The 26,795-nt window shown below is 34.8% G+C and overlaps 1 protein-coding gene across 6 annotated transcripts in view; it reads right to left on the reverse strand.

The window, feature by feature from the left end:
• LOC136026402 (breast cancer type 2 susceptibility protein-like) overlaps positions 1-26,795 on the reverse strand; it is a 77,086-nt gene that overhangs the window by 49,914 nt on the left and 377 nt on the right. For 3 of the 6 annotated variants that reach the window (XM_065702963.1, XM_065702965.1, XM_065702966.1), the window contains exons 2-6: positions 18,645-18,835; positions 15,667-16,360; positions 12,164-12,274; positions 4,519-7,884; positions 2,732-3,020 (exon numbers count right to left, since the gene is read on the reverse strand). In XM_065702963.1, the coding sequence (XP_065559035.1) occupies positions 2,732-3,020; positions 4,519-7,884; positions 12,164-12,274; positions 15,667-16,360; positions 18,645-18,830 (4,646 nt within the window). In that variant the 5' untranslated portion in view covers positions 18,831-18,835. Of the gene's footprint in view, positions 1-2,731; positions 3,021-4,518; positions 7,885-12,163; positions 12,275-15,567; positions 16,361-18,644; positions 18,836-26,795 lie in introns of all 6 variants that reach the window. The other 3 variants (XM_065702960.1, XM_065702961.1, XM_065702962.1) reach the window with 1 other exon arrangement.

Raw genomic sequence — 26,795 nt, forward strand, 5'->3', positions numbered from 1 at the left:
TTCTTTGGGCCAACAGACATTGGAGCATCATGAAAAACCCGTCTAATATGTTAACCCGACTTTGAAAATGTGCCAGGTTAAAAAAAAAATCTTGTCAGAAGTAAGCATAAATTCCAGTAATCCACTATCATTTTGGCAATGAACGGACAAACTGGACAGGAACAGAGCTTTCAGGATTTTATCAAAAGCATTGACAACTCTACATTACGTTTACTATATTATTTTCTATTCCTCCGTGTCGGGATTCATTAAACACTGAGTCTAAGCATGTGAACTATAGAAGGAGTAAGCTATGTCCTTAATATGTTAATGTAAATACGTATAATATAACATTAGACTCCTCATCCCTGCTTATTAGGTTATAGTTGATTGTGGTAATTTGAAACAACATTACGTGACTGATTGTTTAAACTCCTTGAAGAGATTTGGGCGATCTCGGTGAGCTATCTACACCACATCATGGAACTTATATCCCCCTTCTGCAAGCTTTTAGATTGACCAAAAATCCTCTCACACTGGAAACTAGTGGTCTCTAGACAAGAAAGACACCATTTTCAATACTTTATTTATACCATTCAAGACTTCAAGAGTCAGTCAAAACGGGTAGACAACCGCTTAATTAGCCTCTAAAGTCTCTTAATAAAGGCCAAGTATACATAGATGACAAGTTCAAAAAATCGCCCAAGAAGTTTTTTCACGATCAGTAGCCTACAATAAAATTCAATAAAAATATATCTACAAGACGATTTTCATTCCCAGGAAAAATGTCTAATCCTCTTGTGGTGTAGACATCAATATCGGTATGGACGGCGAGTAAATAATTTCCGAGACCACACTGGCTAATCATGATAAAACATAAAATCGCGAAGATCGGGAAAAAAGATCCTTTCTTAGTAACGGTGAAAGGGCAACTCTTTCACCGACCCTTTCACCGTTACTAAGAAAGGATAATTCTATTTATATAACTTCGAAGACTACACTGCCTTTCCATGACGAAAGTATAACAGTTCAAAATGGGGATGAAACCTTTTAATAGACAGTGAACAGATATAAAATTTCTAACGGGATATTTCGAACACAGTGTTCATCATCAGCAGTTCATTACTGCTGATAATGAACACTGTATATGTGTTTAAAATATCCAGTTAAAAATTTTATATCACTGTTCACTGTCTATTAAAAGGTTTCATCCCTATTTTGAACTGTTATACTTTCGTAATCCTATTTTAGTTTTGTGTTTGGTTTTATATATTTTTTTATCTGTTTTATTCTGCAGTGAGGACGGTTAATCGGAGGTCTTGACCGAAATATTTGCATAATTTTCAACTTTTCACTGGCTATTTATTGTTCTCGTTTTCTTCCTTTCTTCGCGATTTTATGTTTTATGATGGCGAGAACGGCTAAATGTCTCAACCTTCATTGTTCTGTATAATTTTTGTGTTAATTTTTTAGCCTTGTAAGTGTAGAGGAGCTTCTTTCTTCAGTGGCAATATTTACATGCAACGTCACATAACAAATACAGTCAGATTCTGTTTTGCGAACCCGACAAAAGTTTTTTGATTTTTTTTTCTTTCTCATTTTACACTCTGAATGGCGAAGTTGCAGAGTTGCAAAAAAAAGTTCCAAAAAATGCTTACAAACTGGAATTGGACTAGATGAAGAAATGACAAGGTTCAGAATATGTGTGGTACAAGTTCCAAAAATGCTTACAAACTGGAACTGGACAAAATGAAGAAATGACAAGGTTCAGACTGTGTGTGGTACAAAGTACGTAACAAGCCGTAGGCCTAAGCTACTATTGACAAATAACGGCCTGAACACCCATGATATGGCCGCTCACTGATGGTGCTTTGTCACAACCTAGAACAACATTCTTCTCCTGATTAAGCCCAGAAGTTTCAATAAATTGAAGGACAAACGAAGAAGATCCTTCTCTAGTTGAATAGTAACCAATAAAACGCCAAAAATCCTTCTAAGTAGGGACAAATGGGAAAATTTTGAAGGTGACATCAAGTCAACATTAAAAAAAAAAACTTATCTAAAAACTGGCAATACGATAGGTGTTAGGAAATAAAATCAATTTTTGTCAAATTCCATTTTCTCATCAGCCTAGAGTTAAGCTTATTCATTTTGAAGGCGAGGTATTTTTATAAAGGAGGAGGGAAAACGTAAAAATACTTAAACAAAGTCTGGGAACCATCATAAAAAATACACCTGCATACAAAAAAAAGCTAAAACTATTAAATTATCTTTCCCTGTTATTTAACTGCCCTCAAAATATCTATTTAAAATTTTTTAACCCAATTTATTTCGTTCATGCAACCAACATCTTTCAATAGTTGTGAACTGTCTTATTTTATTTTCCATGTTCACTTTCAAAAAGTTATACAACACTAAAAACCCAAACGGTTCCAATCATAATTTAATCAGTCTAAATAGACTTGGGTTGTTATCAGCCTAGAGTGATGCCATAAAAGAATAGACCTTAAAAAAGGTATTTATACAAAGGGTAATTTGGTCTTATACCTTTCTAGGTGGCTGGTTGGTCCTGCTCATTCTACATTATCAGTGTAGAACCATCAGAAAGTGAATTTATACACTTTTTACTTATGTTTTTTCAGCAGAAGCTGGAAATTGATTTATTATAGCTATAAAATAAACTAAAATATACAAACAAAATAAAACATAAAAAAATCAATTAAAAATAATAGATAATTAAACATAATCTTACTCCCAAATATCCCAAGCACGGAAGATAAATTGTAGAGCATCGTCTGGTCTTAGAATGCGACAGCTATAGTATTTTTTCTGATTTCCGACTTCTTTCTGAACTGTTAAGTCTTCCAGCTGTGTTTTTTCCTTGCAATAACATTTTGCTTTATACAGCTTTCCAGCGACTTGAGTGACTTCTTTTTTGTCTTTTATTGATTTCAGTACTTCTTCCCTTGCTATTCTTCTTCTAGTTAATATATCAACAGGCGTCGAAGTTGGATCACTCTTTGCAAAAGCTTCTATAAATTCTAAAAAAAAAAAATCAGGTTCTTTTGGCTAAAACACCAAGATCAATCTTTCAGAGAATCAATCCAGAATATAAAAGATTGTAACTATTAATCTATCCTGGCAGATAATCCAAAAATAAGTTAATAAAAAATACTAATTTAACTATGAAAAAATGATTACTAATAAAAGCACTATAAATTGTTACGTAGTTAGTATATAATATATAAATAGTTATATATACATAGTTAGTATATAATATATAATGCAGACTTTGACATAAGTCTCTATTAAACTTAATTGTGAAAACACAACATTTTCATTACTATTTGATTTCTAATTTTGAAAGTTTTAAGATTCAGTATGGCTTAATTAATAATAAGAGAAATAAAAAAAAATTTGAAATCTTTTGCTCTGTCACAAAATGCACCTTGAGAACGATAAACACATAAGAATATTCCAAACGGTTCCCAAATCGCTCTTTGAAATAATTACTCGCCAGCTCAATATGTAACTTTATCTAAACTCCACAACAGGGCTCTTCCACTCCTCCCTGAAAGGAAAGTATGCTACCCAGTCTTAGTTTGAATATACACAGAGTAAGGAGGAGGCTGTATCCGGTTCCCAACATCCTTATAAATAATTTTATTAAATTATAATTGTTTGCCTCGTTTCTACTGTTGTAATAACTGAACCTCCCAAGTCTACCCCCTGGTACTTGGGCCTAACGTTCCCCAGAAAAAAATCTCACGAAGTTCCCAAAGTCCCAGGATACATTTGTTCTTACACATCACATCAGGTTTTCAAGCTAGTAAATAAATATGAATACATCAGACTCACCTTTTTTCTTTTGATCTGGAAACATAAATTCGACAATAAAAATAACCATGACATGTACCAAAAATATTCTTAAAATCTGAAAGAAGCTACAACTAAGAATTACTCCCGTGTTAAGAAGCAAAAAAGGCTTTCTCACTGTGATTTAAATGGGAAATTGTGTTATTTTCCTACTTATACACATTTTGTAACGTCTTTATAATTCCTTCGAGGCGTTGCCCCACCACCGGCACTTAAGGAGGACACAAAAAAGGACCGGTATTTACATAATTCTTTCGATTATACAATTTTTGGTAAGCAACTGACATTTCTAGTGGGGAAAACTATTTACCTTTTTATTTCACACTAAAGTAAAGCTTGGTTCTGACAGGGCACTAATGAAAATCAGTCAAACAAAAACAAATCATCAGTCAACACGATAGTTTTATTCTATTTTAAGCTAGGGGGTCTTTAACTTATTCTTTTTTAAGCTTCATGAAAATAAATAAAAAAATAAAATATTGCATGCGTAGAAATGTTTTTGAACATCAATCCAAAGCGCGGTAATACCGGTTTTTTTCCACGCTAAAGACTCTTTTGTCATTTAAAAAAACGACATTTTACGATACGAGAAGTCGTCTTAAGGAAGAGCGAGGAAAAAGAGAATAAAAGAAAAAGTCAGTATTAAAGTAAATAAGAGCCTACCAAGGTCTTGACTATCATCGCCAAATTCATCACATTCTCCATGGTTTTGACCACCGTCTTTTTCATCACTAATTGTTCCTGTGCTACTATGCTGACTAACTTTCCCGAAAATACTTTTCCTTACAAGCGAAAACGATTTCTTTATTCCTAAAGGGGTGATTTGAGGATTCTTTACACTAATTCTTCGGGTAGGAGTAATCTCCGACTTCTGTACATTGTTTGTCACGGAGATTGGTAATACTGTGCATTTGGATGGAATGGTTTTAGATGTAGCAGCCAAAGATTTAGAGTTAAAAGATTGACTCACATTTACACCATTTCTAAGTTGCGGCGTTTCGTGTGAAGCTGCGTCATGAAAATTATCTACTTTCGGCAAAATTCCTGCGTCTGTATCTGCAAAAACTTTATTAGCCTTACTAATACTTGAATCGGATATATAAATCTGTCTTCCAGAAGCAGTGGCGAATCCACTAATACCCATTGACCTTTCATTATTAAGTGGAGTAGTCTCTGCTTTATTCGATTTCACTTTCAATGACGATTCCGAATTCTTATCATCAAAAATCGTCTCGGCTTCATTAATGCCGTAATCAGATACAAAGACTGATTTTTGGTCAGCAGCAGCAAATCCAGTTATGACCTTCAAAGGCTCAGCGTTCAATGGATTATCCGAATATGTTTGTACACGGTCATCATTGCTCAGATCCTGGTAAATGCTATTTTCAGGACTTTGAAAATCTAAAATAGCCTTTGCTTTCTTAATACTAACATCAGATACAAAAACATGTTTCCCCGATGCAGTAGAAAATCCGCTAAAAGCTTTGGATTTGTTTGTCAAGGGTTTAGGATGAACTTGCACAGATCTGTTTCTAGATGAGTCTTCATCCGTGTTATTCTTACACTCTTTATCAGCTAACATTTCTTTTGCTTTATGAATACTAGCATCTGATATGAAAACAGGTTTACCAGACGCAGTAGCAAATCCTGAAAAGGCCTTAGGCCGTGGGTTATTCAATAATTTTGAATCTGTTTGTATTCTGCTATTGGTGCTCATGTCGCAGGGGATTTTATTTTCGAGGTCTTGGCCATCTAAAGTCGTATCTACTTTCATATCAGTGGCCTCAGACACAAACACAGGTTTTCCAAAGGCCACTGGAAATCCATTATCAGCTGAGAGTTTTTCATTCAAATATTTCGGATTGCATTGCGTCACAACAGTTTCCTCCCATACAGAATTTTTCGAACTCTTTTTAAAGTCTTTATCAGCTACAAACGACTTGGCTTTATTAATATTGGCATCGGGCACAATAGCCCACTTCTCGCATGCAGTAGATAAACCACTATAACCCTTTGATTTACCTTCAAGTTTTAAATCAGATTCCATATTATACTTCTTCTTCAAAGTTTTGTCTGTGTTATGATCATATGTATTATCCGTTAAAACTGCTTTTGCTCTCATAATACTGGCCTCTGATACAAGCATTGGTTTACCAGAGCTTGTCGATAATCCACTAAAGGCTGTAGGCTTGTCAGTTAAATATTCTGAATAACCTTGGACATCACTTTCTTTACACAAGGATAATTCGACACCATTTTTATAATATCCACTAGCTAGAACTGTATTGGCTTTACTGACAACAGCATCTGGTGAAAAATTTTGCTTGCCAAAAGCAAAAGAAGGACTAATAAAAGCGTTTAGCTCATTTTTCTGCTTTCGACCAGACATAACAGGATCTTTCTTTGTTAGTAATTCCTTAAAGTTATCGTTATAAATTTCGTCCAATAAAACAGCCTCTGTTGTCATATCAAGAGAATCAGACGCTAGCACTGGTCTTTTGGATCCAGAAGGAAATCCTCCGCAGAACTCTGCTTTACCGCTACATTCTGCAGAAGCACCAACAGGCCTACCAGCAGTTGATTCAACATTTGGTATAGACAGTGATAAGCGTGTCGAAGAGTCCTTTATTTGCAAGTTGTTATCATTTTCTTTGTCAACAACACCAAACAAAAATTTCATTTTTTCTTGTCCAATTTTTGAAATGTATATAGATTTACCAGATCCAGTTCGAAACCCTAATCCAGGTAATGTAAGCAATCCTTCAGAGCCTTCGGAGCTAAAAGGAAAAGATTTTTCTACACTTCCTCCAATTTCTTCTAGAGGTAAAGATTTAGCAGTTTCTTGATAAGACGAAGTAAATAATCGCTTCTCTTGTGTTATTCTGGTCTGATAATTCATTAATACGCGGTGATTCGAACAGTCATCTTCCATTTTTGCTTTTTCTTCCATACCAGAAAAGCTCATTTTCAGTTCTTCGTCATATTCTGATCCTTCACAATCAACACCGAAATTATGTGTGTGTTCTTCATTTTCATTACTTTTTCTGTTTTGATCTACCTCAAAAGGAATCATGAATTCATCTTTATTTGGGGCTCTATTGATGCTCTCTGCCACTGTTTCACTATAGCCTCCTGATCTCTCTTCTTTCATGGAAAACCCTAAACCTTTCACGGTAGAACCTTCATTAGTTGTAAGATTATCACCTATTTTTGCTTGTCTAGCACTGCTCACAGATAGTTTTGACTCTTCGTCAGCAAGTTTTGCCACCTCACCTTTGCTAGTTTGAAATTCTTTGTTATTGCTAGACAAATTTTCATGTAATGAGTCAACAGTTATATCTTTCGTGTTGATTTCCGTTAAGGAGCTAAATAGTGATTGAGCTTTACGAAGTCGCTCTTCAGATACTGGAACTGGTTTCCCTAAGCCAGTCTTGAACCCACTTAAGCCCTGAAACCCCTGGGCAGTTCCATGTTGATGATGTCGAGAATTGGTCGTGGTTGTTGGTTCAGTCTTTGCAGATGAATTTAAATCCTGGTTTGTTATTTTCTCTTCTTCACCTTGATATATATTAGGAAATTCACGAGCAATACTTTCAAAATCCTTGCCAAAAATATTTTTGGCTCTTATTATTGGATCAGTCTGCTTTATATTTGGGTTTAACGAAAAATCTGATCCACCTTTTATTGCCATTTCATTAATAAAACTGTCAAAATCATCACCAAAAATACTTTTCGCTTTATCTAAAGACTCTGGCTTTGAAATAGGGAAAATGTGTCTGCTTCTTTCAGGCTTCACAGGTACAATTTGTCTCCTTGGGAGACTAAGGACTGGGCTATTCAAATTTCCTTCACTTTTGGGTTTGCTTACACAAATAAAAGACGAGGACGCTTTAGAGAGTCCTATATTTTTGGTAGGCCTGTGCAATATAGATTCGGCTGAGGAATTAGCACCACATGGAGAAACAAAAGGCTTCGAGGACTTCAATTGCAAGCCACTTAGGGTCCGATCAAGCCCTTTTCTTCTCATGCCTGAAATAAATAAATAAAAAAACTAAAAAAGGTTCACCGCTTTTTCATCACAAATGAACAATATTTTAGTTATAAAAATATTGTTGAAAAAGTATAATTAGAACAATATTTTTCTAAATTAATTAGAAAAATCAACGTTTGAATTTATCCAAAAATCAACGTTTGAAATTATCCAAATTGCACTACCCGAGCGTTTTGACAAGCATAGGTACACGCTTTTAGTAGCCTTTGGCCTTTCCTTCCTGTTTTCCTTTAAGAATTCATTTGTGCATTGAGTCACTGACTGTAGTTTTTTTTTCCGTATTGTTCGGAACGTAATAGTTTTTTTTTTCTCCAGTAAAATAGAGAGCATAGGTTAGTTTAGCCTAATAAGAATTAAGCTCATTAGAAAAATATTGATAACCCCCTCCAAGTCAGGTATCCAAGTTTTTCTGTGGAGCTTAAAAAAATGAGGGTGGCCATTAATTACATGATATTTTCCGGTATAAAATCGAGAGAAAAATAAAACTAGATTTCTACAAGGCTTTCATTTTGTTCGTTTATGAATAAAAACTAGATTTCTTCAATGAGAAACAAGCTATATAAACAAAATGACATGCACAAACGAAATTTCAGAGAGAAAATTAAGAATTTTATCTGGTCCAAATGGAACCAAGTCTATCATTACAACATAATTTCTTCTTTTTCTTAAACCTGCCTTGTTCTTGTGGTGAAGCAAGAAGGTTCAACCACTCTCTGGAAGATTTTCCCAACCAAGCGTCAAAAGCCTCATAGGAGGTACTTATCCTAGTTCAGCATTTGAATATCGTCGTTGGTCAACAAAATAGTTATGAAAAAAAAAAACAAAAAAAAATCTTAATAGATTTGTAACCGATTTGAACCGGAAAGCATAGAGGCATCGACTGGAAGTATAGCCAAAAAGAAGTTGAATACTGTGACCGTGACAAATAAGAACTAGCCGTAAAAAGACTGTTTTAATTTCTTTAAATTTTGACAATAATAGTTAGCCTACGACGAGCTAAGTACGAAGAGGGGCTTCAAGTCTATACCCCATCCCTCAAAAATTAACTATTTTTTAGGTTTCACTCGAGTTTCATAAACTTTTTCATAATTCACCTAGCTTTGAGTTAGTTTTCTTTTTTCAACCTCCCTGCACAAAATAAATTAACGCATATATCACGTACTGAGCCTACATCTCAGCAGGGGCCTCCCCAGGTCACTCAGAACGTCCCCAGGTTGCGGATAAAGGAATGTCCTACAAACATGTAGGTTATCTGCACTGGGTAGGAGCCAAAGACAAAAGGAAGGGTCTAGTCCCTCGGGGTTCATAATAAAACTAGGGTAACCTCACCCAGGGGCCGTAAATACAGGTGGAAGAGTAAGAAGGCCCCTCGATAGTACATTCAGCAGGGCACATCCACGTGTAAAATACGTCCAGTGAGTTGCAAATCTTCTCCCACTAATGGGTTAAATTCCAAGGCGAATCAGAACTCCACCGCGAGAGGATTTTTTAAAGGAGGACATCTGCGTGAGGGCGGCGGATCCTAACTTATGTCCAATAGCCTCAGCAAGGCAACGGTGCTTGTCCGAAGTTAGTTCCCATGCAAATTGGCACAGGAAGAACATCCTCCATAACCAAGAACAACCTCTGGATATCCGGCTAGCCATCGGAGAACCAAATGCACTAAAGGACGGTCGGGTTGACAACCCTCCCACCGAAAATCCTATTTTCACAAATAGAACCAGAAATTCAACCTCAAATATATAATTTCAAACTCTTCTTCAATCCCGGATCACCCAAGAACGTTTCCCTCTGAATATCGTCAGCCCACATGGCATTAATGTGGCCCCCTGGAACGTTCTGATCCGAACCAATCTGGACCTAAACTTTTTTTTAGCCAAAGAAGTTAAAAAAATATACCGACAATAGCTATAGTATCTGAGATATATCTCCCTGGTAATGGTGAAGAGGACATTGGCGAAGGGAACCCACTGCTCTGTTCTGACGGTAGTCAGAAAAGTGGAGGCGTTGGCATTATACTGAATAGCACCAAAAGCAAGGTCGTCTTGACGTCTGCACCTGTAACATCCAGGCTCCTGAAAGCTTGATGGAAACCATGGAAAATCACCATCACCTTCTGTTACGTCCCAATATACGACGGCAAAGAAAAAGAGAACGATGAGTCCTATCCCTGATCAAGTTCTCAGCTCTCGCTAGTACCTCCCCATGACTACCTCTTCCTCGTTAGCCTGGATCTTAAGACAAGACGGTGCTAGAAAAATTGTGTTTCCACTCACAGGGTGGATTCAAGGCTCTGCAAATTTCTATTAACGTGTCACAACTAAAATTACTGCTTTCCGCAGAGAGAAAACCAAAACGCCCCGTGATCAAGTCAACAATTTAGGCACAGGGCATTCATTTTACGCTCCTGAAATATTGCACCTTTCTTTCATTTTCATATGAGATTACACCTACGTATCATACTATCAGTTTTTAAAATTTCCTCACACATAGAACAGAGGAAATATAGTTTCAATTCCAGTAATAGGAGTTTCCTGGTAACTTTCCACTAAATGCCACGAAAAAGGCATTTTTTGATTGCTTTTAAGCAAAGTTGAAGCTTGGCTAATCAAGTAAATATTAGTTTTATCATAAATTTAGATAGTAAATTAATTTTTAGTATGTTCTTGAGTCAGCTTAACAACTCTTTATTCATGTCCAATCAGCTTGTTGAAAAAAAAAGAAAACTTGTTTACATTACTAGCAAAAGCTGAGTTCATATAATGGGGCATAAGGATATATCATTGACTCTTGTCACATTTTTTTACCCACGAGATCTCTTTATGCATTATATATCCTTTCATTATTTATCTGATAGTATTCCGAGACATTCGAGGAATTCTATAGAATTCTGGAGAAAACTTTTTCGGAAATTCCTATCAGGAAAGGTAAGAGTTTTGCAGAAAATTATAGCAGAAAATTATCAGGTATTTTAGAGAAAAAGGAGGCAAACAGGTCAAAATGACAAAAGTCAACAATAAAAATGCAATACAAACAAACGAATAGCAGCTTCTGTTTTTTAATTGATGTTTTTCGACCATATTATGATGAAAAAAATATGTGAGAACAAATAGATTAAAAAACAAAAAGAAAATGCATTCAGTTATACATTTCTGAGAGGAAACAAATATCACAGTCTTCTTAATTTTGCTATAACATTCTAGAAAAAAAATCAAAACCCATTTTTACCCCCTTTTCTGTCTCAACTCATTGTCAGTTCGTCAGTTCTCTTCCTGGAGAGAATCAAAAGGAAACTTACTTCTAAAAATAAAGAAAAACGACAATAAAAACGACCGGTCGTGGTTTCCTGCAAGTTACTTTTTTTAAGAATGAATACACTTACTGCTTAGTTTTGGTCTGTTCTGTGGCCTTATTTAACCCTTTTCGATAGGAAATAGGTATTTCCAACGTTTCTCTGATTTTTACATTGAGAAGCAGATAGCAGAGGTGAGGATTCAAAACATAGCAACCCTTATTAGTGGGGTTAGTGGATACCGACAAATGGCCGACATTGTTCTAAGAGTAGTAGAACATAGTGAAAAGCAAATATTATCGTAGGCTTTGTATTTCTATGACTATGAGCTAATATTTTATACCTAATTTGCTAGAACAAAGATCAATGTTTGTTTTGAAAACTTTTATAGGTGGGACATTCGCTTATCAACAAACGGGATAGGAAAAAACTACACAATTGACTTTAGTGATTTCGTATGAAAAAGCAACTTATATACCTGTGTAAAGGCTCATTTGAAAACCTTGGCTCTGCTTTCAAACTGAAATAAATTTTACGGAACCACTTTTTGTGTTTTTCACTGAGTCAATTTGGAAAATTTCTGCTTCAAGAAATGTATCGATCTAAAAGAAACTGGGAATTGATCGACAAACAACCAAAATCGTCGTGCAGTGGATAAATATATTAAAAACAAGGTTCAGCAACGATTCAGAACGTTCCGATAGCTCTCTTTCTATAGCAGAATCAAGTTTTTAGAAAACAATAACCATAGCTTTCATTATTTTAGTCCTAAAAAACAACACATCTTTAAAAAAAATGAAAGTAATGAACCAAAATCCTTTAGTGCACTGCCTTGCGATAAATAATAATAAAGATACACATATTCGTCATCATTGAAAATCAACACTGTTACTAAGTCAAAGATAGCAGGTGAAAGAGGAAAGAGAAAGTGAGAAAGAATGGTGAATTAGGTCTATAAAAGTTACCAAGAGAGGGTCCCTTTCTGCGTAAATCAATAAGTTGTTCATTCAATTTCTCCATAGAATAGTCTTCTTGCTTAAATGGTGTCACTACAGTCTTGACTTTTTCATGTTTACCTGGAAAAAATATGATTGAAGACTTTCAATTTTAACAATAAGGCATCTATGTGGTATTAAACTGAAGATGCTTAGAAACTGATAATCAAAAGCAAAAGACACCCCAACTTAATATACTTAACAATCTAAGAGAATTCTGCATAACAACCAAATTGGATGTGATACACAAAAAGAATCCACGTCAAAAATTTAAATCTAAGCTAGCAGCCAGACCTTTGCACAAGAATGCCTTAACGCATGAAGGGACAGTTGGATCACCCCAAGATTAGTCAAGAGCACTCAGAAATAAATTTAACAAAAACGGCATGACCAAAAACACATATGAATCTTCTCCCTCCCTTCTGGAAAGATATACTCTGAGCATTATGTAGTATTTTTTTATATTTTTTTTCTTTCTATTGAATTTATTTTCGCTCATTTGACTATACCATTATGACCCAGAGAAAAGGGGCGTCAAATTTGTTTTTGGCTTTCCTTTTAAATTTGGATTTTCAGAATGAATTTGTACAAATTAGGAGACATTGACTTAAGTGCTATCATTGATGGCTAACAATAATTCAATCATTTCTTTTGGAACCGAGGTGTGCCCAAGTAAGGTGATTTCAAATAAAAAAAAAACTCAGCAAGAGTACTAATGATCTCATAAAATTTTATTTTATGGTCTATTCAAAAATACATATAATAAGAAAACAATCAAAAACATTATTTTTTCGATGTATTTCACACATGAGCGGGGTTGAAACTATTCAACTGTTGCTGTTCAAGTTGACAGAAATTTCATGAGGGCAAGTATTCATTATAGCTTGTTCAAAAGTTTTTTTTTAACCCTGTAGGCTAAATATTTGTATATACAGCCAATCTTACTTCCAAAATACATGGAAAAAGGTTTACAAGTCGCATATGGTGTGCAATATCAATTTCAAAACAATTTTATTTTTGTATTGATGTTCTTTTCTTTCATTCTTATTGTTCTTACTAATGACCAGATCCATAAGAATTACTGACTTTTAAAAATATCTTTTTAAAGCTGGGTCAAACCAACCTTTGGTAACCATTTTTTGAAAATTGGCGTATTTTTTTAATAGTTTAAAATATTTAGTTTTTTTTTTTATCTAAATCTTACTTTATTTATAGTTAAAAATTATTACATAGTTATTATACTAATAAAATACAGAATCGTTTATATTTGCAACAGAGCACAAGAAAATACTGCACTTTTTTTTCTTTAGTTTTCTATTTAATGGTGATTTCAGTAGAATAAAGCAAAATATTAATAAGATTGCTAATAATAACTGACTGAGACCAATAACTTTCTAAGATTTCATGGGCTTGAAAAAAAACTGAGTTACCTCTTAATTCCCCTGTATCTGTCAACGTAAAGTCGATTAATCTGTAAACTCAACTACAGTTTTTTTTAAAAAGTATTTCTATCTGAGACCCTCCCCCCATCCTCTTCGCACAAAATAAAAAAAAGCGAAAACACATTTAGTAGATTAAACTAATCATTAATGATTTAGTTGAGAGTCAAACTACTGTACTACTTTCCTTCAGTAATTTCGGCTTCTGATTCAGAAAAATTAAATCACAACTCCTCACCCATCGTTTTTATTGTATATTTGTTTCTTTTTTTTATAGAGTTTGACGTTTTGGACTTCGAATAAGGAATAAAACCTGACTGCTTGGGATATTTTTCAACATTTTCTTGTTCATAAGTTTTTTCTATTCTCATTATCTTTAATAATGATAGGGACAACTGACACTTTTTATAGGCACAAAATAAATTTTTTTGACTTCTGACGGATTTTTCATGATAAATTTAACAAGCTATTTAATTTTCTCAATTGCTAAAAAGAAAACATTTGAAGTTGACCGCTGCTTGGTCCTCACTCTCCGTTTTTGCGTGATGGTTTCTTTATTTAGCAAAACTTGGCATTCTGGACTTACAAGAAATAAATTCAAAAACAAAACGAAAATTTATTCTCTTAAATTTTTTTATTCTAATTATTTTATTAACGATCTAGTTTTTAGTGAAAGGTGACACTTTTTTACAATATGCCTTTATTTAAATTAGTCAAACTAATTTTTTCTTAGCAATATAAAAAGAAACCTTCATATTATTGGAGTTTTTTCTTTAACTTTAATGCTAACCACCGTTCTACCATCAATCATGATTTATGCGTTACAGTTTCTTTATTTCCCAGGATTTGAGAATACCACTTGCTTCTTTTTTTTCAATACTTACTTGTAATTACAGCAGGGTCTGGCGTTTTCTTCTCACATGGCATCTGAAATTCAGATGTTTTGTAGGAATACTTCTCTATATGATATTCTCTTATATTATAAAACAGAGACACAATGTCGGTGCAAGAAAAAATGTGGTTGCTTTTTATTAATCATTGCAATAAAAACAGGACTAAGCAGTTGAACTTAAGTTTAAACTCTGATGTACCCAAAACTTATTAAAAAGCTAAACTGTAATAAAAGGAAAAGTTTACACCACCTCAATAACCCATGGAGCAATGCAAAGTAAATTTGAAATAGATAAAAAAAACACGCTTATCATTATTCAATGTAAACAAGAGTAAAATTGGTCGACTAGTGTCAAGCAAGCCTCATCACCTTTAAGTGTTCCTTTCATCTTTTTTAGCCTTTCTGTTCGTAATTTCCATTTCTTTTCAGGTTTTTTCCCTTTTCATCGCCATTTGTTATTGTCAACTAGTCATTTATTACGTCTCTTTACCTGCTCAATCAATCCTTTTCTTTTCCAATATAATTAACAACTAACATAACTAACGTGTTCGTTTAATGCATTTAACTTTCCTATTCCTTCTCTGTTTTATACTTTTTAGCTGTCATTTGTGATTGTCAATTAGTCCTGTCACTTGGCCCAGCTCAAACAATTCTTTTTTCGAAATAATTAACATAAATATATATTCCAAACCATAAATCAATACAAAAGATAGGTTATTAATCGATTGATATAATTATAATATAATTTATGAGGGATCTTTTCAAATGATGAGTTTTCAACATTACCAGATATCTTCAAGTGGAATTTGGAAAAAAAAATATTGCATAGACTATACTAGTGTAACTCTACCTTTCAAAAATTTAAACATTTTTACCATTGATATCATTCATCCTAGTTTTTTTGTTAGATATAGGAATATTGTAAACACATCCTAGGTCACATATTCAAAGTTTTAGAAAAATTTAAATTAACTGATTAAGTGGTTTCACCATCAACAAAATTTCTAATAAAAATACTTTTGTAAACATTTTGAAAGACTCACTAAGATTCTTCCATAATTGATACTTCAATAACAATTCAATAATATATGGATGTCTATAAATTTTTGTGTTAAATTCCACGCAAGAAACTGATTCAATACCCTCAAATTTCCTGCTCTGCATTACTGATATCTCTTCCAAATCGGATTTCATCTCAGCTTCTTTTTCTTGATATTCCAAGACTTGATCTTTTGCTTCGTTGTGCACAGCAGGACTGAAAGAACACACCGAAAGCACCTTAGATTCTTTGCCGTGCATAATGACGTCTTTCCCCTTCATTTTCATACTATAATGGCGTTTCAGCCGCACTTCATTCACATCTGCATTTAAAATTGGACTTCCTCGTTCATCTTCTACAGGCTCAAAATTTTCATCAAAATTATCAAGTAAATTTTTTGAATCTGGCAGAGTATCAATTTTTACATTTAAAGCTGAACTAGATAGTTCATCATTTTTCATTTCACAAGGAACAATGCTCTTTAGACTACTAGTCCTTCTTCTAGTAGAAACTTTGTAAGACTCAACTATTGGACTATCATTTTCATCACGAGGTAGAGCCATGACTGATTCAGTCGGTTTATCCAGGTATGGTTTACTTGAAATATCACAATAAGGAAATTCCTGAGAAATATTTGGATTATTTTGATCTAATTCAGCAATGGATTCTGATTTCAAATAAGGACTGAGGCGTCTTCGCTTTAAATTCAAGTTGCTCACTTTTTTTCTGTGGGCAAGAATAGGAGAGGGACTGTCTGGGCTTCTGGAACTTTCTGACAACGACATCTCTTCAAGTGTCTAAAAGATGAGCAAAGCTATAAGATTACGATTTTTTTTTAACAAAAACTCAAACAAATATTTTCAAACAATTCTTTTCTGCTAAACGGCAAAGGACAGTAAAATACTCTACATAAGGCAGATCTTAAAATGTTTCTTGGATATATCCAAGAAAGGTGCAAAAGTTTTTTTTTAGGCGACCAAGCCGCAGCTTGAGCAAAGGAACATCCAACCCACCTAAGAAACAAGCAGCCTAATAGAAAGAAGACTATACTTCCACTTGATTCAAGCAAGAAACGACCCTTCAAATAAACAGAAGAAACAGTGTACAGTAGAACAACAAAGAGGAAGACATTCCAGCTAGAATACAAAGGTAAATACCTATAAGCAGCAATACAATAAATCACTGAAATAAAGGTTACGATCAAGACATTTGAAATTGGAGAGTTGTAGGACTTAAACACTGAAGTTTTAAAATGTTAATTTTCATTCATTTATTTGTCAAACAATGTATAATATAAATTATGTAAAGAGGTTTAACAACCCAAGCATACATTGAGTACTCGAATGATATAAATCACTCTAAGGGTGATTTATGAAATGTACATGAAAAATTTATGTCTGTAGTCTACTGGAAGTTTACGTCAATTTACGAATCATAATTTTTTTTTCCATCTTAAACCTGACTATTTCTACCAATATGTATTAGGTTAATATTTCGGATGTTCTTCAAAAGAAAACTTAATTACTAAAGATATTTCCATTTGAAAAAAAAATTCCTAAAAGGCTTAGCAAAATTGTTTCCACCTGCTATGATATTTTATAGTTTGATAAAAAAAATATATTATTTGCACAAAACAGGGAAAATGTCACACATTAATCTAGCAGCTAAGTTATTTAATTATTCCATTGATTTTTTTTATTCATTATAGGCAATGAGTTAAATAGCTAAGAAATTTTATACATAAGAAAATAGACAAGAGAAATAAACCATGCTTAATTAAATGACAAATTTGTGATTAGTAGGAACAGGACAAAATATAATTTTTCACTACCAATTCTTTGTTTTGTAGCCTTTTATGCATTTCTTCTTGAAGAGACAGAACACTTTTGAAGTAATTGAAGCTTCATCATAAAACACCATTGCAAGACTTTCCTTATTTAATGTTTCACAATTAATTTTGCTAACAGTACATATTCCCTCTGAAACTAGAGGACAACTTTTTTTAATCAGAGACCCTTCCAACTCTCTGCCTTATGTGCCAGTAAGCACATGAATCAAGTATTTTACATTACACTTAAAACAGTTTCCAGAGTGGATAAAAAAAAAATACTGATAGGAATCAAGTCTTCAGTTCCCATGGTTTCAAGAAAATAGTTTCAATGGTTTTTCAAAAAAAAATTTCTCAGAATGAAGAGATGTTAGGGGTAAATTCATCTTTCCATACTATTTACTTTTATTGACGGACTCTTCACTGATGATTAGATAATTGGGCCTAAAAGCGGAATATCTGGGGCTTCTTGCACTCCCCCTTCCTACTCACAGAAGGCTCTACTAATTTTCCTCCCTAATAGTTGTTACAAAACTATTTGCCAAGGTATAAAATTCTATGAAGCCTGAACCAACTCAGTCAAATAAAACTTACAAACAATTGACTATAATATATAATATTACCTGTGATTTATAGAAACTAGATTAACTATTTATTTTGTATAGACTGCAATGTTTTTTAGGAGAAAATGCACCATCACGCAGTATTATGACCTTTAAAGCTAGAAGTTCAAATAGTTAAATTTTTGCAAAACCAATAGGCAATCTCAGAATTTTCTCCTACTAACATTTTGCGACTCTTCAGGCCGAAGTTGATATTCCGCAAAACTAATGCCACTGCATTGTGGTACAACCTCTTTTGATACTTAACAATAACACTTTCAGTTCCATTCAAATGAGCCTTCTCCTGGTATTGTAGGACCATTGTTGGATCTAATAACTTCTGAAATAAAGCAATCTTCATGAAGCTCATTTTCCATTTTGGGTTCTTTACCCCTTGTTTCTAAATTAATGCAAAGTTTCTCAGGCTAGAAACATCCAGTGTGCCACTTTAAACATAACCTATTGATATGTTTGAAACCACTATGGAAAGCATATTCTTTTGATGTATATATAGTTATTAAAATTCATTTTTTAGAGCTTTGGTTGCTATTATAACACAGGTTATCCCCTCATGTATTACAATATCACAAATAGTTTGAAAGTAGACTTTGAAGGATTTCAGAAGAAACTTGATGACCTAGATTGTATTACCTCATTGTCCTTTTTCTCTCCTAGTGGACTAATGATGGAGCTTGTCCATGACCCATCAGACTTTGGCTCCAGACCCAAGCTTGATTGAATTCTAGGAGTCCTTGCTTCTTCACAACTGGAAGGGAACTTTACTTCTTCACCAGATATAATCATCCTTGTAAAAGGAGAAAGACCGCAGCCATCCATAATTTCTGTAATGTAAGATGTATTTCTGTTAGTTCAATTAAGTCAAAAATGCAATTTTAGGGTCTGTGCTTTTTATATAGCCATTTAATCACTCCTTTACTGGGAAAACAATTAGTGAACAATCTTCTCTAAAGAGGAAGGTAGAATCCCCAAAGAAAAGGTGAACAATCATGGTCAATTAATACCCTTTTTTATGTTTAACCCCCACCCCTCTCTGAAATTCAGCCAAATATTATCACACTCCCTTTTGAGAAGATACTCTCCTTTGTGAAGGTATTCCAGAGCCTTTCTAAAGTCTATTTCAGATACTTGCTTACCTAGACATCAGTATCTATGCATGATCACTGTCTAGTAATCAAAATTTCCTTCCCCATTTACAAGAAGTCCTGATTTGTCCAAAATGACAATGGCCAGAACTTAATGTTCTGTTCAGGATATGTTGAATGGAGTATATTTAGATGCAAAATGTGAGTTTTTTTCAATATGTGGCTCTACTTTTTTTCGGAATTGCTTTTTACATTCATTCTAGCTCTAATCTCTTCCTACCACATTTTTACTTAAACTGAATATGGACTGGGCCCCTTAACTTCTAAAAAGTGGCCAAAATAGAAACCCTAGCATCAAATGAATATAGTGAAACAGGAGTTACTTTCCATGGTCGCAGAAATAAGTGCAGCCTAGGAAAGAGTAAACCATGGCCCATAATAATCAAGAAATTTAAAATGCTTTTTGAAAAAAAACTGTCAAGCGAAAAATTTTTTTTGTTTGAAACTAATTCAGGAATGGTAAATATGATTTTCAATTAATCTTAGGCATGAAAATTAATTGCAAAAATATATATATATGGGTACAATGAAAGCCTAAAAGCCCTCGAAAATGGCACTAGATCAAAACAAGAACTACACCATTGGAGTCATCATAGTAAAAATCCCTTACAGGAAGCTACAGCCACCCACCCACAATGAAAAACAAAGAAAATCCCATTTTACCATGAGTAGGCCTACTGCAGCACTGATGTGTCTTCTTTTTTCTGCACTGCAAACAGGGCAGTGGAACAACATATAGAATTGTTTATGGGATAAACTTGTACGGAAGATGAAATATCTAATGCCTTTTCTAATGAAAAGAAGACAATATTGTTACAAAATACGATTTTTGACAAAATAAAACATATTTTTCTGTACAAGATGACAAATAATGAGACTGAAGGTTGCAGTTTAAATTTGAGACTGGTAGGCCAGTTTCTGCAACTAATAGTTGCTAAAACCCGAAATAGGATTATAACTCTTAAATTTGAACCATGTGTCTGACAAAAAATTTAAATTTTCGCAGGTATAGTCTAGGCCTAGCCTTTCTTACTTTTTTCTGCCATTTCTTTACATTTTTATATTTGTGTTACATATCAAAACACAAGTGCTTCCTGATTGATCTCTAGGCTACCAATAGCCAAGACAGAAGGTCAGCAGCAACAAGAAGACTGAAACTTGTATTCTGGTAAGATAGGGTAGGGTGAATTGGGGAAAGTTCAACATTATAACATGTTTTTTTTTTCTTTTAGATTGACTCCCAACATTTTTTTTTTTACAAGTATCTCATATCATCTTCTATCAACCTTTTTTACAGCAGTTTCCCACATCATGCATTTTCTGATTTTCACATATACTGTGCATGTAACCCATCACCAGGTCTCGAAGTTGGCACTGTCTGCTATATTGGACTTGTCCCAGCTTTGGGGGAAGTGCAACATACCCTACTAGCTTTTTTCAACAATATGTCAAAATAATATCATTTTGCCATTTTAAAGAGTATCAAGGAATCATTATAAGCCCATAAGCTAACAATTTTTATGTCAAACTGACTGATATCAAAAGGCTAGACCACACTTTTTTTCTGCTACTGTGAGGGCAACTCTGACAGTATCAGACTTACCCAACAGGTGAACATTATAAGTAGCTTAGCCAAGATGTACACATCACTGAATGCAAATGATTGCTTGTATTTTGAAAAAGAAAAACATATGACACAAATAATGGTTTGATTTCAGATACAAAAAGTGAATCATAGCTGTTGTAGCTTACGTGTATGGGCATAAAACAAAGATCTACTGACGCTTGCCAGTGACTGCCTTATATGGCACAATAACCTGATGGATTTGGGGTATTTCAAATGATCCAGTTTCCACTAGCTTAACTGGTCCTGCAAAAATGTTTTTGTTGTCCACAGTGTCAATGTTATCTTTCTTTGGCCAATTGAACGAGTATATGGCAAGGCTCAAGCAATGAAGAAACTTGAGCTTAACTTTTCCCTTGCCAGGAAAGTCTAGAACCCTTTATATGTGCCAACTTGTTTATCATTCCTGGCATTGTATCTAACTGCATAGTACATACTTAGCTTGGAAACAATCTTTTGCTTACTGGGTGTCTCCTTGCCATCACTGTCACTTTCTTCAATAATATCTTGAATATTCTGATCATCCTCATCAGAGCCAAGTTCAAGGCAAATGTCTGATTTGCTATCAATTGAGTTGCTATTTGCTTTCGTCTTAGGAAGAAAATTTTTGTTCAATTCACATTCTTCCCACCTGAACTTTTCTTCTTCTCTTTGCCTTTTGCTTTCAGATTTTCTTCCCTCTCAAGCATCACTAGATGTTCTTTTGATGTTATCACTTCTGCATCTCTTGCAATTTTCTCCCGTTTTTCTATTTCTATAAGTGGCATCAGAGACAAAAAATTAGAGAAAGACTTCGTCTAGAGGGTGATGCTCTAACACTTGCATCAGCTGTTGAAGAGTGTCAAACCTACCAAACAGCCCAGGCACAGCTAAGAACACTTGAAGGGAAAGAAGCCCAACAAATAAAGACAGAGGTAGATGCTATCCACAAATACAAACATCCATTCTAAAAGTCAGAAGGCACAGCAACACCTAGGAAACCTAAGGAGTGCTATTTTTGTAGAGAATGTACTCAGACAGCCGCGTTAATCCTGCAAAAGGCAAAACCTGCCCAGAGTGTAAAAAGCTAAACCACTCTGCACATGTGTGCAAATGCAGCAAATCTGTCAATGTAGTAATGGAGTTTGAGGATAACCCAACCAACAACAGTGACCAAGATGACAATGTATTTTTATATTTTATAGAAAGCAAAATCCATAATGACAAGGACAAAGCTCTTATGACATTAAAAGTAAACAACTCCTTGTCTATAAAATTCAAGGAAGACACTGGAGCACAAGCTAGCATCTTACCTGCTAAATACTTTGATGCCTTGCCGCATAAACCACCACTAACACAAAGTACCCAGGTGTGTGCCAGCTTAAGTGTAAGCACCACTCCAACAAAGCTGAAACCTTGCTCTTTTTCATTATTGAAACTGACTTGATGCCAATTCTCAGATTCAGTCAAGTATAGACTTGAAACTAGTTCAGAAAGGCAGATGAAATTCCATACAGTCAACAAGACAGAAGTGAACAAAACAGTCAACAGCTACAAAGACGTGTTTCAAGGAATAGGAAAGCTTGATGGAGGATACATGAAGGATGGTGCAACTCCTAGTGCATACCCAGCAAGAAGAATCCCATCATCACTCCAAGACAGATTGGAAGCCAAACTATATTGCATGAAAGTCAAGGGAATAATTGAAAAGATCTCCAGACCAATCGACTGGGTCAATTTAATGGTAGCAGTAGAGACAAGGACAGTAGTTTCCAAATATGCATAGACCCTGTCAATTTGAACAAATCCATCAAAAGACCCTTCTACCCAATCCCTTCCCTTGAAGATGTAACATCAAAACTCCAAGTAGCAAAGTTTCTGAGCAAATTGGATGCAAGATCTGGGTATTGGTCATTGGTCCTGGATGATGAATCTGCAGATCTAAAAACATTCAACACAATTTTTGGTAGATACCATTTTCAATGGATGCCATTTGGTATCATATCAGCCCATGATGAATTTCAAAGACAAATGTAAGAGGCCCTTGAAGGATTAGACAGATTTGCAGTCATCATTGATAATCTTCTCGTTTTTGGATCATCCCTTGAAGAACATAACAAGAGAATGAAAGCTGTATTGCAGAGAGCAAGAGAAGAGGGCATTAGATTCAACAAAGCAAAATGTCACTTCTGTGTCACCAGCATTACTTATTTTGGACATGTCATAAGTGAACAAGGACTGAAACCGCATCCTGAAAAAATCTAAACAAGATACCCACTCCATTAAACCCTGGAGAGCTTGCAACTCTGTTGGGGATGCTAAATTACCTTGAAAAATACATTCCAAACATATCAACAAAAAACAAAGTCTTGCATGGCCTCAGTAAATCTATAGACTTCAAGTGGGCCAAGGAACATGATGGAGCCCTGAGAAGCATCAAAAACTCAAAAGTCACAAATCTAGCCTATTATACAAGTCCATCAATCTCACCATTGGTGCATCATCACATGGCTTAGGAGCATTTATCTCATCACAATGTAATGTAATTACTTACACCTCATGTTCCCTCAGGCAAGCAGAACAGAAATACTTGAAACTGGAAAAGGAGCTATATGCAATAGTTTTTGGGTGCAAATACTTCCATCACTTCATATATGGCAGGCATGTAAGAGTAACCACAGACTGCCATTGACTTGAGACTTTCCTTCAGAATCTGCTTAAAAAACCTGCTAGAGTGCAACAAACAATGCTACAAATTGAACCATATGATCTGTAGTTTGTCTACAGACCAGGGACAGAAATTGCAGTGGCTGATGCGCTATCAAGACTACACCTCCCTGAAGTTGATGAGAATCTCCATAGAGAGATTGAAGTATATGTCCACCAAGTTACACAAATTATTCCCCTAAGTGACAAAAGACTTGATGAAACAAAACTCTATATAGAGAAAGATGAACAACTGGCCCTCTTTAATGAAGTCATCCAAAGTGGATGGCCTAACACTAGAAAGCAATGTGATACTGATCTCCTGACATACTGGAATTTTCAGCATGAACTGTCACATCAGAATGGCATCATTTTAAGGGTTAAGGGTTAAAGGATAGTTATCCCCTCAAAAGTGCAATCAAAAGTTCTAAAACAACTCCATGTCTCTCACCTTGGCATGGGAAAATCAAACAATGCTTCAGGATGCTCATCTACTGGCCAAGTATGAACAGTGATATTAAAGATCTTATCACAAACTGCCCCACCTGCCAAAAATTCAGCCAAAATAACCAGAAAGAGCCTCTTATCAACTACTATATTCCCTTACTTCCATGGCAGCAGGTGGTTTCAGATATCTTTGACTGAAATGAAGGAAAATATCCCATAACAGTTCACTACCACAGCCACTATTTTGAAGTTGACAAGTGAAGAAACCTAACATCCAAAGAAATAATTGGGAAACTGAAAGCACACTTTGCTTGGCATGGCATTCCTAACACCATTATGTCATAAAATGGGACACAATACTCGTTGTCTGAGTTCAAACAGTTGGTGGTGGGGAATAAGCCACAAGACATCCAGTCCAATATACCCCAAATCCAATGGATTGATAGAAAAGGCTATGCAAACATACAAGAATATTTTCACCAAACCAAGTGAGAATAGGGATGACCCATATCTGAGTCTTCTGGAATATAGGAATACACCTACTCTACTGCTAATGAGCCGCCAATTATATTCTGCCCTACCTTGCACACGAAAATATCTGCAAAAGCAGGTTGTCCCAACTAATACATATCTGCAAACACAAACAGAGGCCCAGTCAATACAGAAACACTACTTCAACAAGCATGCTAAGCCTCATACCACACTCCATGCAGGTGACACCATGTATTATCAGAACCAACCAGATTCAGTGGGGCATTGAAGACATGATAGCATCAGCAGGTCACCCAAGATTATTCCATATCACAACTGAAGATGGAACTATACTACAAAGAAATAGAAAGCACTTATCAAATGCATTACTCTCAACACTTGTACAGAACAGACAGCACAGGGAACATGATATATTCATGACACCTAAAAACAATCCAAAGTCTATCACACCCAATGCAGATGCATCACTGCTTACCACATCATTCAGTACACCCTTGCCAAACAAATCCATCACCAGTACCCCTGATAGCAGCAGCCCACTCCCAGATGAAGACATCAAGTCAGAAGAAAAGTCAGTAACCAAAACCAGATACAGGGTCAATCAATCCACCAAATAAGCTAAGCCTGTGAGCTTCTAAAATTGTGTAAATAGTACCCCTAGTTTCTTTCAGTTCTATGCTCAAGCAGTAGTGGAGCCCATCATACACATGTTATTGGCTATGTGTCAATGATATATTATAGAATGTCAAGAAGCAAGCCTAGCACCTTCTTTGTGGGTTCTTTCATAATTAGTAATAATAAGTGACAGTGTTCCAATACAGAAGAAGGAGGATTTAATATCATGCATGTAGGTTATGCTAATGCCAGCTTGCTTTTGCTCTTATATTAATGCTTGTATGCTTGCTTGTAGTTGCTTTATTATGCTTTTGTTATAGGTGCCTGGGTTCAATAAATTAATGATCTGATATAATTGTACAGTACTGTTGTCTACTGCTACTAATATGGAAGAAAATGAAAGCCTCCCAAAGATACAACAGAACATAGACAAATTAGAGGTTGGTGTTGGACTTTCCTTGATTCACCAAAAGGGTAGGCCTAGGTTACTTACAATTCTTCTTCACTGTACCAGCAATTTTATGGTTCTGTTTAAATAACCTGTAGTCCTAAAAAAAAGAACTTGAACCACAATTTCAAAATTTGAACTACAAGTCACATGAAACATTGATTTTTTGGAGAGGGTAGGAGGTAAATAAGCCCCGGCTTACAATTTCTTACTTTTGTCTGTCAGTTCTTTATATTTTTATGTATATGTTATATAGAAATCCATGAGTCTTTGCTTGGATTGTTCTTTAGGCTAGCAATTGCCTGGCCAGAAGTTCAGTAGCAGCAAGTGCATTAAAACTAATTGTCTGTAAGATAAGGGTTTCTTCTGTATAGTACCAGTGATTTTGAAATCAAGTTTTTGGAACTAGCACTTCTGAAACTAGAAACTGAACCATAATCCTAGAATTTGGACCATGAGTAGCATAAGGCTTAAGATTGCATTGGTAAAATTCTAGTTTAGTGACTTCTTGCTATCTGGGAAAGGGGTTATGTTAGGAAAATGAAACTTTCAGGGATGGGTCTACAGGCTAAAGTATGTCCCAGGAAGGTATTTTGAAGTACCTACCTCTACTCCCTCTCCCTCTAGAGGGTCCTGACCTTTGAAGACCTTTAAAAATATGTGTGTTAGAAAGGTAAAACCTTGCAAAATAGATCTTCTGCTTTAATGAAGTATAACAATATTGTTTTCAGCTTCACAACTTTGCTCAATTCCAATATATAAGGTTTTAAAGATTGCAAATACATTTTCTACATTTTGAAAAAAAAATTGATATGGCTCAGAATTCTACTCAAATAGCAGGGATTGCACTTTTAGAACTAAAGGCAGAGAAAAAGCAACTGGTAACTGAAAATTTATGGTAAAATGTTATTTTGTAAAAATTTCAATAGGTAATAGACCTGTCATATAGGCAAATTTCAGGGCGCTCTAGAGGGAGAAGGAGTGGAGGTGAGTACTTTAAAATACCTTCCTGGGATATACTTTAGCCTGTAGACCCATCCCTGAAAGTTTCATTTATCCTAACCAAACCCCTTTCCAAGATAGCAAGAAGTCACTAAACTAGAATTTTACCCTTTATATTTCCATAAATACATTATATAGCAATACATAAGTTTTTATTTATTGTTCCTTAGGCTAGCAAATTGAATAAATAGTAAATTGAATCACTTGTGACAACACAATAAGCAGAAAAACAAGAGTGATGGGTGGCAGAAGCTATTGGAAATACACAATTTGTGCTCTGTATTTACACATTAGGGGGGAGAGGTAAAGTATAGCAAGGGTAGATG

Source organism: Artemia franciscana, chromosome 4, assembly GCF_032884065.1.
Source record: "Artemia franciscana chromosome 4, ASM3288406v1, whole genome shotgun sequence".
Lineage (NCBI taxonomy): Eukaryota > Metazoa > Arthropoda > Branchiopoda > Anostraca > Artemiidae > Artemia > Artemia franciscana.